The sequence below is a fragment of the Xyrauchen texanus genome, chromosome 23, assembly GCF_025860055.1.
Source record: "Xyrauchen texanus isolate HMW12.3.18 chromosome 23, RBS_HiC_50CHRs, whole genome shotgun sequence".
Classification (NCBI taxonomy): domain Eukaryota; kingdom Metazoa; phylum Chordata; class Actinopteri; order Cypriniformes; family Catostomidae; genus Xyrauchen; species Xyrauchen texanus.
In genome coordinates this window covers 14,788,190-14,805,646 of record NC_068298.1, presented here as the reverse complement: position 1 = coordinate 14,805,646, position 17,457 = coordinate 14,788,190, and the positions used below count along the sequence as shown (strand labels likewise).

At 35.9% G+C, this 17,457-nt stretch overlaps 1 protein-coding gene across 2 annotated transcripts; it reads right to left on the bottom strand.

Annotated features, from left to right (window-relative positions):
- Nucleotides 1–1,806: 1,806 nt before the first annotated feature.
- Nucleotides 1,807–14,899, bottom strand: LOC127617342 (E3 ubiquitin-protein ligase XIAP-like). 2 transcript variants are annotated; one of them, XM_052089340.1, is made up of 7 exons: nucleotides 14,733–14,899; nucleotides 4,685–5,478; nucleotides 4,502–4,601; nucleotides 3,897–3,975; nucleotides 3,697–3,733; nucleotides 3,389–3,562; nucleotides 1,807–3,041 (listed from the first exon to the last, which is right to left on the bottom strand). In XM_052089340.1, the coding sequence occupies exons 2-7, from the start codon at nucleotides 5,457–5,459 to the stop codon at nucleotides 2,848–2,850; spliced, it is 1,359 nt and encodes a 452-aa protein (XP_051945300.1). In that variant the 5' UTR covers nucleotides 5,460–5,478; nucleotides 14,733–14,899; the 3' UTR covers nucleotides 1,807–2,847. The 2 variants fall into 2 exon arrangements, with proteins under 2 accessions (XP_051945300.1, XP_051945301.1); XM_052089341.1 differs by having other exon boundaries at nucleotides 1,807–3,038.
- Between the last annotated feature and the right edge of the window lie 2,558 nt (nucleotides 14,900–17,457).

The window sequence follows — 17,457 nt, the reverse complement described above, 5'->3', positions numbered from 1 at the left end:
CATTCACAGTGAGAGCAAAAATGCCTCATGAGCATTTTCAAGTGAAACCGGGCTGGTCAATTTACTGAGTCTGTCTCTTGCTCACAAAACGTTAGTTACACATGTAACTGTGGTTCTGTGAATTCCGGATGACCGCCAGAGGCAGTATTAAACACTACTGGATTATCGCAGCGCCAGCCCTATGCTGAGCCCTGGGGGTTATAAACCACAGCCGCTCAGCACTCTGCCTCTTTCGCTTTCTCGCCTGGTTGAGATAGGTTGTTTTTACATAAGTGATTGCGCTGTCAAGTGCAGCGAGAAACTGTCTCGTTTTGAAGGCTGCAGTGTACTCATTTAAACAAGCCTCTTTAAACAAGACTGCCTTTGTAGGTCAATTGGAAACGGAACATATCACGGTTGCTATGACAGCATGCCACTCTTTAACAAGCGCGAGCGCTTTGAGTGAGAATGGAACAAAGTCCCTTTGGAATGGAAAGTAGCCTATGAGGTGCATATTAGGAGAATTTCAATGATGTAATGAGAAAAGAAAATAGATTTTACAGGTGTACTTTGAGTCTATAATACTTTATTTTAATTATATATTATATACTCGGTACCATCTACTGAGGTACTTCAACTTGGGAATTAACATTACTAGCATTTGAACATCATATTTACAATTGGTGTCATTTCTGTTGAAGCAAAGAATTGTTGGTTGCGTGCCCACAAAGGATACACCTCATGCATCCTCCACTAAAAATCCGATTTTTTGCATATCCAGATGAGTTTTTGATAGTCTAGACAGTAAAAATTGCGGTCCACATTTTTTCCAAATCTGATTCAAACCACATTGGGTGGTGGTTTCAAATTGGATTGAAATCTGATTTTTCCAGATGTATCTCAGTCTGCTCAATTCGTTTTTCAAATGGTCTTTTGCATCAATCTTAACGCAACACACAACGATGACGTCAAAAATCGGTGACTACAGCGCGGAACATCATATTTACCATTCTCCTCCGTCACACAAGCACAACTCAGTGACAGAGGAGTTCTGCACCGAGACTGAACATGGTGCTTATTTGGAAAGCGAGATGATGCACATCCAATTTTCCCGCATCTGTTTTGAAAGCATCGTCACGTGGGTACATCTACATCATTACCAAAGCAACCCACGCAGATAGGTTGGTTATGTCTGAACGCGCAAAACTGATTTGATCACTTGCAATTAATAGTGCGGACAGTCTGCCTGGAATGATACGATTTTCCTGCAGTCTGAACATAGCCGAAGTGTCCTACTCGCGTTTCTGAAACGAGACAGCCTTGATGACTATGCAGCTGACAAATCCGACCTCCAGAGTACACAGCCTTCCAGACGAGACACCGTTGTCAGATTTTACTGCTTATTTTTGACCAACGGTTTGAGATTTTAGTCTTTCCCCATTCAAGTAGATAGGAGCTAAACTTTCATGACACTTGTTCACATAGAAAAACAGCCAACAAGTGGACTGACTGACTTTGAAAAAGAGACTGTTGAAAGGATCTGGAAATACATTTGGACCTATGTTTTTGTTTACATTCTTGAAATGGTCTATAATCTATAGAATAAAAAAATAGAAATCAAAGTTTAATGTTCTATTGCTGTGAAAAGCATTACAATTCTTGAGCTTCTCGTAGCCAATAGGTCAATTTAAACTTCACAATTTGAGATCAACCAAAATGTTAAAAGATTTGTGAGGAATTCTACATTTACTGCCACTGCCATGTTAACACAACTTAAATCATACTACAGGAGTCATGATAAAAAAATAATTGGAATCACGAGAAAACCAGTTTTGACTGGTAACATTTAATCAACCCTAAAACAAAGTGTCAAGAAATTATCCTGTTATAATAAATGAATAAAAGATAATATTTTAAATATTAATTTAAAAAATATAATAGCCTAGATAAAATATAATACATGATAATGTTAATTCATTAAACTAAATGAAAATATTCATAAAATTTAGTCAAAAAGGTACTATGGTTGTTAAAATTATATTCCAGGGTCAAGACCAGTTAAGCACAATCAACAACATTTGTGGCATATTTTGATTACCACAAAACTTAATTTCGACTCGTTCCTCCTTTTCTTTAAAAAAGCAATAATTGTCAGTAAACATGATTTTCTGTATAATGTTATAGCCAATTTTACAACTTCATGATGTAGTCAACAAATCGTAAAAACCTAAAATGATTAAAGACAATTTAGACAACTTCACAGCTCAAACAAATGAGTTTTAACAGAAGAATTAATGAGTGCATTTATAAAATTATAAGCTTCACATTTCTGCCTTTTAAACCCTCCAAAAATTGGCCACATTCACTTCCATTGTGTGTCTTACTGTAACCTTGATTTATTATTATTTGTTTTTTTAAGAAAAGGAGGGATGAGTCAAAATATTTTTTTTAGGTAATCAATAGTATGCCAAACATGTCAATTGAGTTTAACTTGTATTGAACCCGGATATTCCTTTAACATCAATCTGAGTATTTCTGGGTATTTGAGCGAAGCAGCTATATAAAGAAAATGATATTGTCCCCAGAGTAACGTTTTGGAAGTGGGGAGGAGGTAAAGATTTCTTTCACTGCAATACAATATAAGTTCAATTATGTAGTCTGCCCCTGCCTTGATCAAAATCAAACACATGGAAATGTAAAAATACAACAAGATTATAAATTTGAGTATATCTATGGATATTTTCATATATATACACATGATCATCTTAAATCAAATACACATCTATGTGCAGTATTAAGGAATGATTAAATTCCCACACAGTCAGTGAACATCAGGGTTTCATTTGGAGTTGGTTACTTTGTTTTGTTTTAGGCATTGTAGGTCTTTATCTTCTGTGTGATGGTGGCACAGCAGATGGGACATTTGTCTAGGGGATCTGAGCACTTTTGACAAGTGACCAAGTGTCCACATGGAATAAAGACAACGCTAATGTCACCGTCCATGCAGACTTTACAGAGCTTCTCACGCTGGAGTTTCTCAAGTTTCTTCATAGGGTCCTCTGCTGAAAAAATATATATGAAACAAACACAATGTTAAACAATAGTAATGGAGGAGATGGATGAACCCTAATATAAAAAGGAAAACATGACGGTTTTCTGCTGATTTCCACTGATTACAATTACCAAAGACCTTCACCCCACTGTTGCACTTGTGTAAAAGGTTGAGTGACAATAAATGGATTTGATTTTGGTATGCTTTTGTTATGTGTTGAAAAGTTGCCCATCTGTCCTGGAATCTTATTTTAAAACAAGGATTACATTTCATTTTAAGTGTGCTTAATTGAATTACATTAGCATGTTAAAACAGATATGTTTTGGAAGTATATTGGAAAGAAAAACAAGCACTTGCCTGGCTTTTCAGGTACAACAACATCACTCTCCTGTGTGCGGAGGTCTTGAATAAGAGCCTCTACTGAGGTATAACCCTCACTGTTCTGACGTAACTTCTGCAGAATGGTTCTCTTCACTTTGATGGGGTCAAAACCCATTTCAACAGCCTTTTGCTCAACCTCTGACTGCTTGACTTTGGAAGGCAAAATGACAACCAGGCAATGACAATGTTTCCAAATATATTGCAAAGAGCAGCTATACAACTAAACATAATGGTGGTTATGGGTGTGTTGGATTAGTAAGTAAAATAAAGTCAGAAATCCTTACCTCTCTCATGATTTGAAAAGCCATTTTGATTTGACCTCTGTAAGGACAAATAACAAGTAGACTACATATAAAATTATACTCAACAAAATGATTTATTGTTACTGGAATAAAAGGCGTTTTCAAATGGCTTTCATTATAAATACCAACTATGCATTTCATCACTACATTACGAGTGCTTTAAAGGATAGATAATGACTCACTGAATGTTGTCCTTTAGGATAATTCAGTTGCACATTGCTGACATATTCTTTTCCTTTTTCTGCCAGAAGAAAACTGCAGCTGTAGGGCAATTATACAAATTTCACAATTATGAATCCAAATATTTTCCATAGTTCATACTTACATGTGTAACACACATGGTCTATATCCAAAAAATATATTTATATGAAGATGATATAATTTGTGTGTGTTCAAATCTAAATATAAGGAAACAATAACAGTTCACCCCAAAATTTAAAGGCAAGCTTTTCAAAGCATTATTTTCAGTCAGTAACTTACATTTCAGCACATTCTTCACATAAAGCTAATGTATGGCTTTACAAGACTAGTGCATTAGTGATGTGCACTATTTTAAGGTACATTTGTCCTTTTTGGAACTTGATATCCCCAGTTATTATCCACTTTCATTGTATTGAAAAGATCATGTAGACATTATGCTAAATAATTCTTTGTGTTCCACTAAATAAATATATAATCTAACAGCAAATAAGGCAGAGTAGATGATGACAGAAATGGCATTTTTTTTATTAACTATTTCTTCAAAAAGAAAACAGTACCTCAATGTATGTACAACATTTTTATTTACCCAGGATAGTGCCTGGCGTGCTCCTCCCAAGGATCTTCATCAGGTAGCCAGTTCTTGACTCCTCCTCCACACTTAAAGCAGATAACTTTGTCTTGGACACCTGTATGACAAAACACAAACACATTTTGTACAATTTGTTAAATTTCTCAATCTATCTAAAAATCATTTAATATACTAGTCTACCTGTGCTGTAGAAGCCAGCTCTAGCCAGTCTTTCGTGGTCTATGGGGTGTTGTCTGCTATTGAAGCTATTAAGACGCCCCTCAAAAGTCTCGAGAGAGGTCCTGTCACCATTCATTCCGGATCTGGGTGTCACCAGTGGCACATTGCCCACATCATGGCCCAAGATAAAGAAGCAGTTTTGGTAGTACTTTGTATGTTCATCCCAGGCATCATCGCCTTGCTGCCATCCTGAAAGCATCCCCCCACAACAAAAACACTGTACAATGTCATCCCTGTTAAGGTAATACAGGCCTGCTTCTGCCAGATCGGTGGGCTGGACCGGAGAGTTTGCTGGCCAGTTACTGAAAGTATTAAGCCGAGCTTCCTCGCTCTTCATGTGTGGCACCTTGGGATATATTGTCTCATCCACCACCCCTCCCGTGAGGAGGAGAAACTTCCTGGATTCTGCCTCTTCGTTATAAGCAGAGACACTGGGCAAGTGACTCTGGGTATTCAAGCTGTGAACACACCCGAGGAATGAGCAGGCAGGAGATGCTTGCTTATGCCTCTGCAATGGGTCATCTCCTCTTTTCCAGTCCTCCACTGTTACATTGCAACTAAAACACTGCACCCTGTCTGCCTCTCCTGTGAAATAAAAACCTGCCCGGTTCAGTCGCTCCACAGAAACTTCTTGAGAACGAGGGAAGTGCTGGAAGGAATTCAGCCGCTCTTTCATTAATGACCAGTTGACAGCATAATCACCTTCAATTTCACTGTCATAAGTAGAGTGTGCCATAATTGCTGCAACAAAATGTCTGTCCAAAAAAAAAAAAAAAACATAATGAGAAAAAACCCCATCAAAATTCACCTGTGGCCCATAAATACCCACAATACACTGATTAATAGATTTTTGTTTGTTTTGTCATGCTGCTCAGAACACCCGAGTATGGAGGCCAAAACCTGCATAGATAATAAATGAATAAATGTAATAATAAAAAAAAAAATAAAAGGATTGAATGTCTTGATTAAACAAATATAATTAGTTTTTAATTACATTTATTCCTGAAGTTATTATTGTATGACTTTATTCCTTTATTATTTTCTATATTTATTTGTAACTTTATTTTTATTCTTTTTAGCTTTTAATTATTTATTCTTTTATTTAGCATTTTTTTTATTTTTGTGTTAATTAATTTTTTATATTTATTTATTCCCATATATATTTATTTCCATATTTATATATTCCCATATATACTTATTTATTTATACATGTATTTATTTTTACTTTTCTGTGTGCAACATGGATGAGGGAGGCGGTCCTTGCGTAGCTCCAGTGCATCATTGGATGAGAGCTCAATAGTACTTATCGGAAGCAGATGGACGTCCCACCTTAGCACCTTTTGACTCGCACAGATTTTGAATATGCAGGGAAACGTTTTGCAGAGAGTTTAACAATCCAGGATGTGCTACGACATTCATACCAGCATAGAGCTCTCCTAAAACATCAATAAGCACCTCTACTTTAAACGAAACATAGTTATTTGATGTGTGGTTATCGACTTCATTCGCATGTCGCGCAACTCTCTAGATATGTGAAGAGTCAGCGATAGATTTTTGTATTGCAGATGTATACTTCTATGATGTAGGCTATACATACATAAACGATCAGGGAAATGAAGCATGGTTGTATCTTTTACAATGAACAATCATAACAGAAAACAATATTATGGATTTGCAGACATCAAAATATGAAGTTATATACACAGAAAAAAAAGGACAAGATTAAATCATATCATTTATGAAACTTGCTCATTTTGTGGTTTTGTTGAAGAAACAGCTCCCCATTTATTTTGTGATTGTAGTATAACCAATACATCGTGGATTGACTTAAACTCTTATGTTTTTAGCCCCACAAATAGCTAGTTTACACGATATGGCTATGACCTAACGTCACATCAAAACAAGTCAAGAGTAATCGAGCACACGCTTCAATCTACAATAAGCCAATGGTAAACAGGACCCGCCCACATAATTATCATACAAGAGACAGAAATGTAAGAATAAATACAAAAATAAATAAATCTATTTAAATATAGAACTATATACATGTGGGAATAAATAAATGAATGCATAAATAAATAATACAAAAACAAATGAAAGAATAAAAAAAATGTTTTAAAGAATAAAAATAAAAAGAGAAAATAATAAATAAAGGAAAAAAGGTCATACAAAGATAAATTCAGGAATAACTTTCATTAAAAACAAATTATATTTGTTTTATCAAGACATTTATTCCTTTATTTATTTTCTTATTATTACATTTATTTATGTATTTATTTATTATTTTTGCATGTTTTTTCCTCCATATCTGAGCAGCATGTTGATTGATATGCATGTTTCTATATGATTACTATGGTATGGTGTCTTTTCGCATTTACTGGTTTGGAAACCCAGATGTAAATTATAGCAGGGTAAACTTTTATAGCATTGAATGGAGGACAGTGGCAAATATTATTTTTGCATTTCCATTCACGCCAACAGCAAAAGAAACATTTTATTTTTAGTCCAACAAATCTGCAGTGTGCTAGATAAAGTTAGCCAACATTAGCATGCCAAGTTACATGATGATCCATGTCAAATGCTAACAGGAAATTTTACATGACTTGGGTATGTTGACGAAGAAAGTTACGGCAAACGTTACTCAAAACATTTACATATTGTATATTAAAATGTTAGTTATGATGAACTATATGCCTTTCTTCAGAGACTTTCTATGGTGTTTATCTTCATGTATTGCTGAATTAGTCCAATATTACCACTTGCCATTGTGTAGCAGTTAGTACTTTTACAGTGAACAGAGATGAAGGTGTGAAGGTAGCCCAAGCTGCAGGCAAGCAGTGCAGGGGTGAGTGGAGATGGAGGCGGGAACTAATTTGCATAGTTATGAGTCATCCATGCATACTAAATTAGTTTTTAGGGGTTAAACCAGTGACTAGAGGGACTTTAAGTCCGATTTCACCAAAATGTAATACCACCAACTAGCTTATTATTATTATTGTGCAACTTAATATAAGTCGCACAATTTGAGATACAATCAATAATTAATTTCCACTGCACAAATGGTGTAGTACAATATACATGCTTAAGTTTATTACTTAAGGTTAGGAGTTTAGAAAAACACCCCTAATTACTGTTGCCACTTTCAGAATGATCTCAATCTGCAGCACTCCCCCTCTGAAGATTACACATGGTCTCTGGCTAAAGCTGAATGACTCCCTTCTGTGGCATGAGGGCATGTGTCATTTCCATGACAACTGCACAATATCAAATTGAGTCATTGGGAACAGTCTGTGAACACAAGGAACAATGTCTGCGTCCAAAACCAAAGGTAGCTGTCTTGTTGCCTCGCTGTCCTATCAGTCAACGACTCAACAGATGCATTTGTGTACAAAGGTACCTCCAGAAATTGGTTTCGGACAGGCTACTGAGGCAGCATAACATCACATAGTTGCTAGGATACCAGCAATTATAGCCATCCACTAAAGGTAATGTGTCTGCTTTAGAGGTTAATTAGAGATTAATCGGCCGATTTTTTGCAATTTTTAACATAATCGGCATCGGCCAATATCCAAGTATATCAAGCAGATTATTAAGGCAGGCGCACGTGTTCGATGAACGCTGCCCCTAGAGTCATTTTCCAGCAGAGTGAGCAGACCTCATCCAGTGCCTAAGGTTGGAGCTAAGTTCCTTGGAAAAAACGGTAAGGATTACATTTGTATAACTCCTTTATATTTAATTAAAAACTTTTGATATGTTACTGCCAACTTCGAGAAAAAACGCAACATGACGTTCGGCTACTTTGGATATTGATAGCGTAGTTGAAGTTGCATTATCACAGCAGAAGGGTTGCTATCATGTCATAATAAGTAAGCAAGAATTTTGCAATTACAGACAGTGAATCTGAGACTTTTATTTGTTCTGTTTGTGTGTCTTATATTTGAGAGGGTTGTCACTCAATGCAGAGAAATAAGTAATACAAATATACCAACGCAGTATAGGCTATTGAAGGACTGGCTTTGGTAAGCTCGGACGTTATCGGTTCTGCTGTCGGTACTGGAGAAATTAAGAAAATACATTTATTATTGCTATAAAGAGAAAGTTATTTTATCTCGCCAGCCATTTCTATGTATAATAATATGAAAACATTTGTCTGTGATGCAATTTAGCTATTCGCAGTCAGAGAGACAGAGAGAGAGAGAGAGATCTCTCACGCGGTGCTACAGCGAGCACAACACGAGCCCTGCTAAATGAGTGACAGAACGAAACGTAGCCTGGTTTAGATCTGTGATATTAGTCTGTGTGTGAAAAAAAATATTTATACATAAGCCACATTCTGTCTAGCACAAATTCCTTCCCTTCACAGCGGTGCACTGACATTTTTATACTGACATTTCTCCCTAAAACTCAAACTTAACGTCAGAATCAGCACGATCGGTGATTGTTGTAAAATGCTACTGTTGCGTTTAATAATAAAAAGAGCGCAAGAGATACCGTTCCCAAGGCGGCGCGTGCTCCGAAACAGACCACAACGAGACAAGCAAAGTATAGGCTACTTTGGGTTTCATGTGCACGTCTAAACGATCAACTATACACAAAAATATGTCAAAACGACCGGCTTGGAGATTCACTTAAACACAGTTTTAAATGGACGTAGTTATGGAAATAGTTGGGAGAAAATATGGTGTATCAGGAGCCTATTAGACTCTGTCTTAAAGGGGAAGCAGTCTAATAAACATGCTGACGATTGAGTCATTACTGCGAATCAAACAACAAAAGACAAAGAGAAAATCACTTACAGCTCTAGAATGAATAACTTCTGCATTAATAAGCATTAATCTATGATAAACTATGCAGTGTTATTTTACAATTGATTACTTTATTAGATTTCTTTTTAGACCACACCTGAACAGTAATGTTAGTAGACCTTCCTGAAATTAAATCACTGTGCCCATATAACGTTTATCTTTGTTTAATATAAATAAATAAATATATATATATATATATATTATAACAAAAAGAACCGTTACGAATACAGTTGAAGTACCTGATCGATAAGCTGTATCGGTAAGATAGTAATACCATTAAAACTTAACGATACCCATCCCTAGTTATGCCTGTGCTTCTCTTGGATGCTCTGAATATTGGATTACGTGTCTGGATTGCCCCTTAATTAAAGCTGCATTTGGATCTCAACCTTCGTGTCTCGGAGCAGTTCGTAACACCTGCTTTGTTTATTTAATATATTTTTAATACATTATTTATACAATATGTTTTTACATTATACATTTTTAATTTAAGTGTACAAGTGCAGATTGGTCAAGTGTTCAATAAATGTATTTGTTGAGAAATCTTAAGTAATTATTTGTGTTACATTTTATCTTTCAAATAAAAGGTTCAAATAAGAGGTTAAAACAAGCACATATCAGCCAAATATCGGCCAAAATAAATCGGCAGCATTAATCGGCCATCGGCCGACCCGGATTTCAAAAGATCGGCATCGGCCTGAAAAAAACAATATTGGTCGACCTCTAGTCTGCTTCATTGTGGTTCGGTTGGACGGAATGGTCTAATAATCTAGAACAATCTCAGGAGAGTTTTAACAATAAACAAGTGTATATTTAATAACTACAATACTACTCTCTCACTAGAAATGGAAAAAGTGAATAAAAATGTAAATTTATGCACAAATTGGCTATCAAATGACTCTTCGGCTGCAATGTTTTTCTTCAGCTCAACCGCCGTGGAGCCACACGCACAGGATTGTGGTATTTCATAGGCAGCGAAGGAAACACCTATGCTGCCTTCAAAAATCGAACAGATGAAGGTATCACGATGTGACATGAACATTGGATTCAGACATGCCTTGGTCCCTTCCTACCTCTGTATACAGCCTCCAGAGGAAACAACTGAAGCATTCCATAGTTGGGCTTCAGTGAAAAATTATCATGAAGTGTGTTTACATTGTTGCAGCATGATTCATATCTCTTATCCTCATTGACAAGTATCGATACCCACTAGAATTCTATGAGTGTAGTTTGACCATATTAGCTAAAGGATAGCCTTTAAGACATTTTTGAAAAATCTTACAGTATCTAAGAAAGCTATGCCATTCAGAGTCACGTGTGCACAGTGCTTCCAACTATGGATGGATCTAAGGATTAGATCGATCCTAATGTATTGATACTTCTGATACTGATGTTGTATCAAAAATATCAATCCTCACAAAAACATTGATTCTAAAAAATTCTATATTTTTTTAAACTAGGGATATTATTATTTGGTTAGCATGAACAATAATCATAAGCTTCAACATGAAATAAAAAGCAATATTAGCAAATACTTGTGCAGGATGGGAACCATTTCTTCTTCCGCACATCTTAACATACGCATGCTGAATGACACAAGCAGACAAGCGCTTGTGCAGTCACAAGACTTGTTCAAACAAGAGGGATCAGTGCCTGGAGGTAATGATAGAAACAACATATCTAAAAGGTGACATTTCTTAAAATGAGTTTGTGTGTAATTGTTGTTAAGTAATTAAAAAATTAGTTAACCATGGTTTTAATAAAGTAATATTGTAGAAGTAACCATGATTAATTGTGTGGTAACTATGGTTTAACTAAATTCCATGGTTAATCTAAAGTTACTGACGTGAAACCATGGTTAATTTTTGTAACGGTAAAGAAAACAGACGTCTAATAATCTTCTGTATATTCAATGACTTGAATTATGACTTAAAATTATATTTTAAAAATGACCCATTTTATCCCAAGAAATAGCAAAAAAATCAATTTATTAGAAGTATTGGTATATTGGCAATATTGGACTTTAAATTATTGGTATCGGATCAAAAAGAAAATAAGTAATAAGCCCATCCCTACTTCCAGCTTGTGCAGGATATATAACAACCTACATGCTGCTCATGTACAGCCATGGCCAAAAGTATTGGCAGTGACATACATTTTGTGTTTCACAAATTGTTCTGCTTCAGTTGTTGTGGTGTTGATTCACATTGTTTCTAGATTATTGTGCAGAGTGATCAGATGCATTTTAAATATTTGCAAAAAGCTTCATTGGCCAAAATAATTAACTAAAATCACAAAATCACAAATTTCACTGTTTTTTGGTCCTGGCACAAAATGTTTTGGTATGACCAAAGTGTAAACAAGTACTAGTCTGGTGACATCACTATCATTCTGATTGGATTATAAGAGCAGACTGTTTGCTATAAAAGGAGGGAAGTAGTGCTTCAATCATAGTGTTCTTGTTAGCAATGTTATCTCTAAAGAAAGACGTGCAGCCATCATCACTTTGCATCAAAATGGCCTCACATGCCATTTTGCTCACAGGAAATTGTTGCAAAGAATATTACACCTGAAATAACAATTTACCGGATCATCAAGAACTTCAAGGTGCGAGGTTCAACTGCAGTGAAGAAGGCTTCAGGACATCCCAGAGTGTCCAGCAAGTGTCAGGACTGTCTCCTCCTGAGGAGTCAGCTACAGAATCGTGTCACCACCAGTGCAGAGCTTGCTCAATATTGGCAGCAGGTTGGTGTGAGTGCATCTGCACGCACAGTGAGGCGAAGACATTTGGACAATGGCCTGGTGTCAAGAAGGGCAGCAAAGAAGCCACTTCTCTCCAAGAAGAACATCAAGGACAGACTGAAATTATGCAGGAAGTACAAGGATTGGACAGCAGAAGACTGGTGCAAAGATATTTTCTCTGAAGCCCCCTTCCGACTGTTTGGGACATTTGGAAAATCGATAGTCCAGAGAAGAAAAGGTGAACACTACCATGAGTCCTGTGTCGTGCCAACAGTGAAGCATCCCGAAACCATCAAGGGGTGGGGTTGCTTTTCATCCAAGGGAGTGGGCTCTCCCACAATTCTGCCCAAAAACACTGCCATGAATAAAGAATGGTATCAAAACGTCCTGCAAGAGCAACTTCTCCCAACGATCCAGGAGCAATTTGGTGATTATCCGTGCATTTTCCAGCATGATGGAGCACCATGTCACAAGGCAACAGTGATAATAAAGTGGCTCGGAGATCATTACATTGAAATTTTGGATCCGTGGCCAGGCAACTCCCTGGATCTTAATCCCATAGAGAACCTGTGGTCAATCCTCGAAAGGCGAGTGGACAAGCAGGAGCCCACAAATTGTGATCAACTTCGAGCACTAAGAAGGCAAGAATGGATCGCCATCAGTCAGGATTTGGCCCAGAAGCTGATATCCAGCATGCCAGTGCAAATTGCAGAGGTTATGAAGAACAAGGGTAAACACAGTAAAAATTGACTCCTTGCATAAATTGAATGTTTTTGCCAATAAAAGCCTTTCAAACTTATGAAATGTGTATCATTGTTTTCCATAGAAACATGTGAACAAATCCACAAATACTGAAGCAGCAAACTTTTCAGCAACAAAATGTCACTGCCAATACTTTTGGCCACAGCTGTAGTGTATCCACAGCAAAAAAAAATTGGAACTTGCACTTTTAAGATATTAAGTAGAAGGAAGTATCTAGGATATACGGTGTCACCAATAAGATGCAAGAGGTTTAATTTAAAATGATTATTTGTATTTATCCTGTGAACCAGGTAATAAGGAGTTAAAAAAAACACATTCATGATTTGACGTGTGTTTTGCAGCTTGAACAATTATATAATACATATAGCACATCTTACTTTGATTGTATTTGTACAAAATTGTTTTGGTATGACCAAAGTTTCTTTAAGGAGATTACTTGGTAACACCAAGCCCCCCAAAAAGCAAACCTCTGGACTACAGTAGAGCCTTGAACTTTCATTCATCTAGACTTTTGCAATCACATGCCCTAGATGTCATAATGCACATTAATACATCACATGTTTTTAAATTATGGACTGTGAAAATAATTAAAATGCCTTATGTAACTCTTAAAACTAAATGGAATGACTGTGTCTCATTTCATCATGAGCAAGCATGTGCAATGTGCATATTAGTAATAACAACACTATGTTCCCATTTAAAGATCACGCCTTAACACGCATGACATACCACTCCTAGAGTTAGAAGATGTCCTACCCAAAAACGACTTTTAACAATTCTTAAAAACTTGCAGAAGCTTTTCTTTCTCTGTTCTTAAACTGCACAAAATTACTACAATAATACGATTCCTTTCCATTCTGCCGTTAGACATATACTGTAAATCAAAGGTAAGGACCTTTAGTACTTTAAATTATGTTAATTATGTCTATGTTATGTGTGATAATTGTATACTTAATGTATCAATGTACTTAGAGGGCTTGTATGTGAGGAGATAGTTATGGAGAGCTAAATGTTGGTATGAATGTGAAGTATTATGTGATATATAATGTAACCCGTTGTCTGTATTCATGTTTGTTCCTAGGACCCCCTCAAAAACGAGATGGTACATCTCAAGGGGCTATCCTTCAAATAAATTTCAAATTATAAAGATCAGAAAATATGCATTGTTATGTAAAGTATATCATTAATTAATGCGTGTAATTTTATACAGTACTATATCTATAATGCAATTTCTACAATATTAACAGCGCTCACATAAAAATTAAGCTCAACTTAAAACGAACATTAATATTAGTTAGCCAGTAAATATTTTACACAACAGCAACATCCTGTACACAGCTGATGGGAATCCTGTAAAAATGGCAAAAACATAAATGCCTTTGAAAATAAATCAGTAATACTATTCTATATATGTCTTAAATTAAAAACACAAACATCCCATTAAAATAAACTTGCTAACAGCAAAGACATGCTTATAAACCTCATGGCAAGACAAGGTAACATGCTTTTCTTTTATCCCCATTGCACCTTAACAGCAGCACGATGAAAAGAAGTAGAAGAAAGAAAAAAAAAAACAATAGGCTAGATCACGTTTAATCAGACTGTAAAGTACTTTCACTAGCGCTAGCATTAGCTCCCCTTCCGTGTTTTTTAAAGTGCCCTGGGACTGTAAACGCAAACACGACATCTAGTCTGCTTACCTTAGGTCAGGAAATCGTGTTATTCACTGGACACGTCAATAATTCAGAAACTGTACAATGTCCTCCACTTGAACGGCGCAAACACAGTAGTGAAGCCTTCTGAAGGTGACAGCCAAATTGATAAAGGAATGTCTTCGTCTTCTTCTTCTTCTTCTTCAATTTTTTTAAATGGCGGTTGACAACTATTTGTTGCATTACCGCCACCGCTGGACTGGAGTGTATAACAGGAGTTCTTTTCAAAAGGCCTGTATTCTTTAAAAACAAAAACAAAAAATGCAAAATCTTCCCATCCTTTCTTTGTAAAATATTCCTGTATTCAAATACACTTTCATTGGCTTCTACTTGAGCAATAAACCTCTGCCTATCATGATAATATTTTTGACAATGAATTAATACATGCTCTACTGTTTCAGGGCTACACCTGATACAATACCCACAGTTTCCATCAACATGCTTTTTCGTTAGAAATAAGGTACTATTAAGTCTGGTATGCCCAATTCTCAAACTGGACAATACCACTTCCTCATGTCTAGTTCTGCTCGAAACTGCAAACTTTTTAACTTTAGGCTGTATACTAAAAAGATGTCTCCCACCGGGTTCATTATCCCAATAGACTTGCCATTTTTCATAAGATTTTGTTTTAATAATACTCTTAACCTCTGCTTTGCTGTATTTTATGTTGACTTTTCCTGCTGCTTTCTTGGCATATATATTAGCCAGCTCATTCCCCTCCACCCCTATATGGGCTGGAACCCATAAGAAGGAAAATTTTAATCCCGCCTTTTGCAATCCACTCGCTAACTGTAAAATATCCAGAAGAATGTCTTTCCTAGACCCTGAGTGGGAATTCTGGAGTATGGAATGATATTCCGGACATTATTCAAAAGGAATTGCAAATTGTATTTGCAATTGCGTTTTCGATTTGTGGACGCATAAAATGTGACATAATCCAAACGCAATTGCAAATCGCGCATTACGGTTTGCATTTTCGTTTAAGCGAACGCACAGTGACTGCCAAATTTCAAATGGAAAAGCAAAGTCCGTTTGCAACTGTGTTTCCCATATCTTACGAGTTTTGGCCCTGTCATATTTAAATAGCAATTTCAATTACCACGTCTGCTTTTTCACTTTCTCAGCGTCGCGTATGTAGCCAGCCAAAACTCAAATGGAATACTAATTCCCTTAGTATTTCCATTGATGCCTTACAGGGAAACCTGTCAATCAGGGTCAAGGGTGGGATTATGCTATGGGGCGTGTTTGTCTTGGGAAGTGACATCACTCACAGTCTATCAGGATCAATAATTAGCACTGCACTTTATTCATCTATAATCTCACACTGGACTGTCAACATATTCTCCTCAATATACTACTTCATATATATATATATATATATATATATATATATATATATATATATATTTCATATAATCCTACTTATTGTATTGTATATTGTGTGTATTGTTTACTGTACATTGTATCTAATTATTGTGTTGTGTAAGTATGTGTACATTTGATTTGTAAATTGTTTTGTGTAAGTATGTTGTTTACTGTAATTGGTATATGTCTCGTCACTGTCATGACTGCTATGTTGCTCGGAACTGCACACAAGAATTTCACCTACTGTTGCACTTGTGTACATGGTAGTGTGACAATAAAGTGATTTGATTTGATTTGATAAACTGGCGTCTGTTCAGGGCATCACCTCTTGACCGTCGACTGTGAGTGACGTCACTTCCCAAGACAAACACGCCCCATAGCATAATCCCACCCTTGACCCTGATTGACAGGTTTCTGTGTAAGGCATCGGAAATGGAAATACTAAGGGAATTAGTATTCCATTTGAGTATTAGAAAATCAGTTATTTTGAATTCTTATAATAAAGGTGGCTTAAATTTCATTGATTTTGATTCTCTTAACAATACCTTGAAAATTAATTGGCTTAAACGTTTCCTTCACAATCAATCTTCTATTTGGAGTATAATCCCAAGATATATTTTTTTCTCAATTAGGAGGTATACATTTTCTTTTAATGTGCAATTATTCAATTAGTAAACTTCCTGTCAAACTTTCCAATTATCATCAGCAGATGCTTATGGCTTGGAAACTTATTTACAAGCATAATTTCTCGCCACACAATTTTTTAATTTGGAACAACTGTAATATTCTTCATAAGAGGAAATCTTTATTTCTTGAAAACTGGTTCAATAATGGGGTGATATTAGCAAACCAGCTATTTGATAGTGAAGGTAATTTATTTAATTATTCCGATTTTGTTTCAGGATACCAATTCCCAGTATCTAGTAAAGAATTTAATATAGTTTTCAAGGCCATCTCTTTGGAAATCTGTATGCTGTTTAGAAACAATAATAGTGCTACAGTGACTTCTGTTTCTCCCCTAGCCCTGAATCTACTGTGGTTGGTTCTATTTGTTTTTCAATACATAAATCCAATTATAAAATTAGGTCATTATTTTTGGACCCTGTTACTTCAATTCCTTCCTCCATTTCTTATTGGAATAGCCTTTTTGATGATATTAAATGGTCATATGTTTGGTCACTTCCTCAGAAATTCTTTCTAACTAATAAAGTTAAAGAAATATCCTATAAAATTATTCATAGATTTTATCCAGTTAAATACTTTTTAAAGAAATTTAGAAATGATATTGATACTTCCTGCTCTTTTTGTGAAGCCTCCTCTGAAACTGTTGATCATTTGTTTTGGGAAT

Excerpts from the sequence above, each read along its gene's own strand:
- LOC127617342 (XM_052089340.1), bottom strand. The coding sequence starts at position 5,459 with ATGGCACACTCTACTTATGACAGTGAAATTGAAGGTGATTATGCTGTC. Across the intron at positions 3,734-3,896 it reads ATCCTAAAGGACAACATTCA|AGGTCAAATCAAAATGGCTT; the intron begins GTGAGTCATTAT and ends TTGTCCTTACAG. Across the intron at positions 3,042-3,388 it reads TGTTGTACCTGAAAAGCCAG|CAGAGGACCCTATGAAGAAA; the intron begins GCAAGTGCTTGT and ends ATATTTTTTCAG.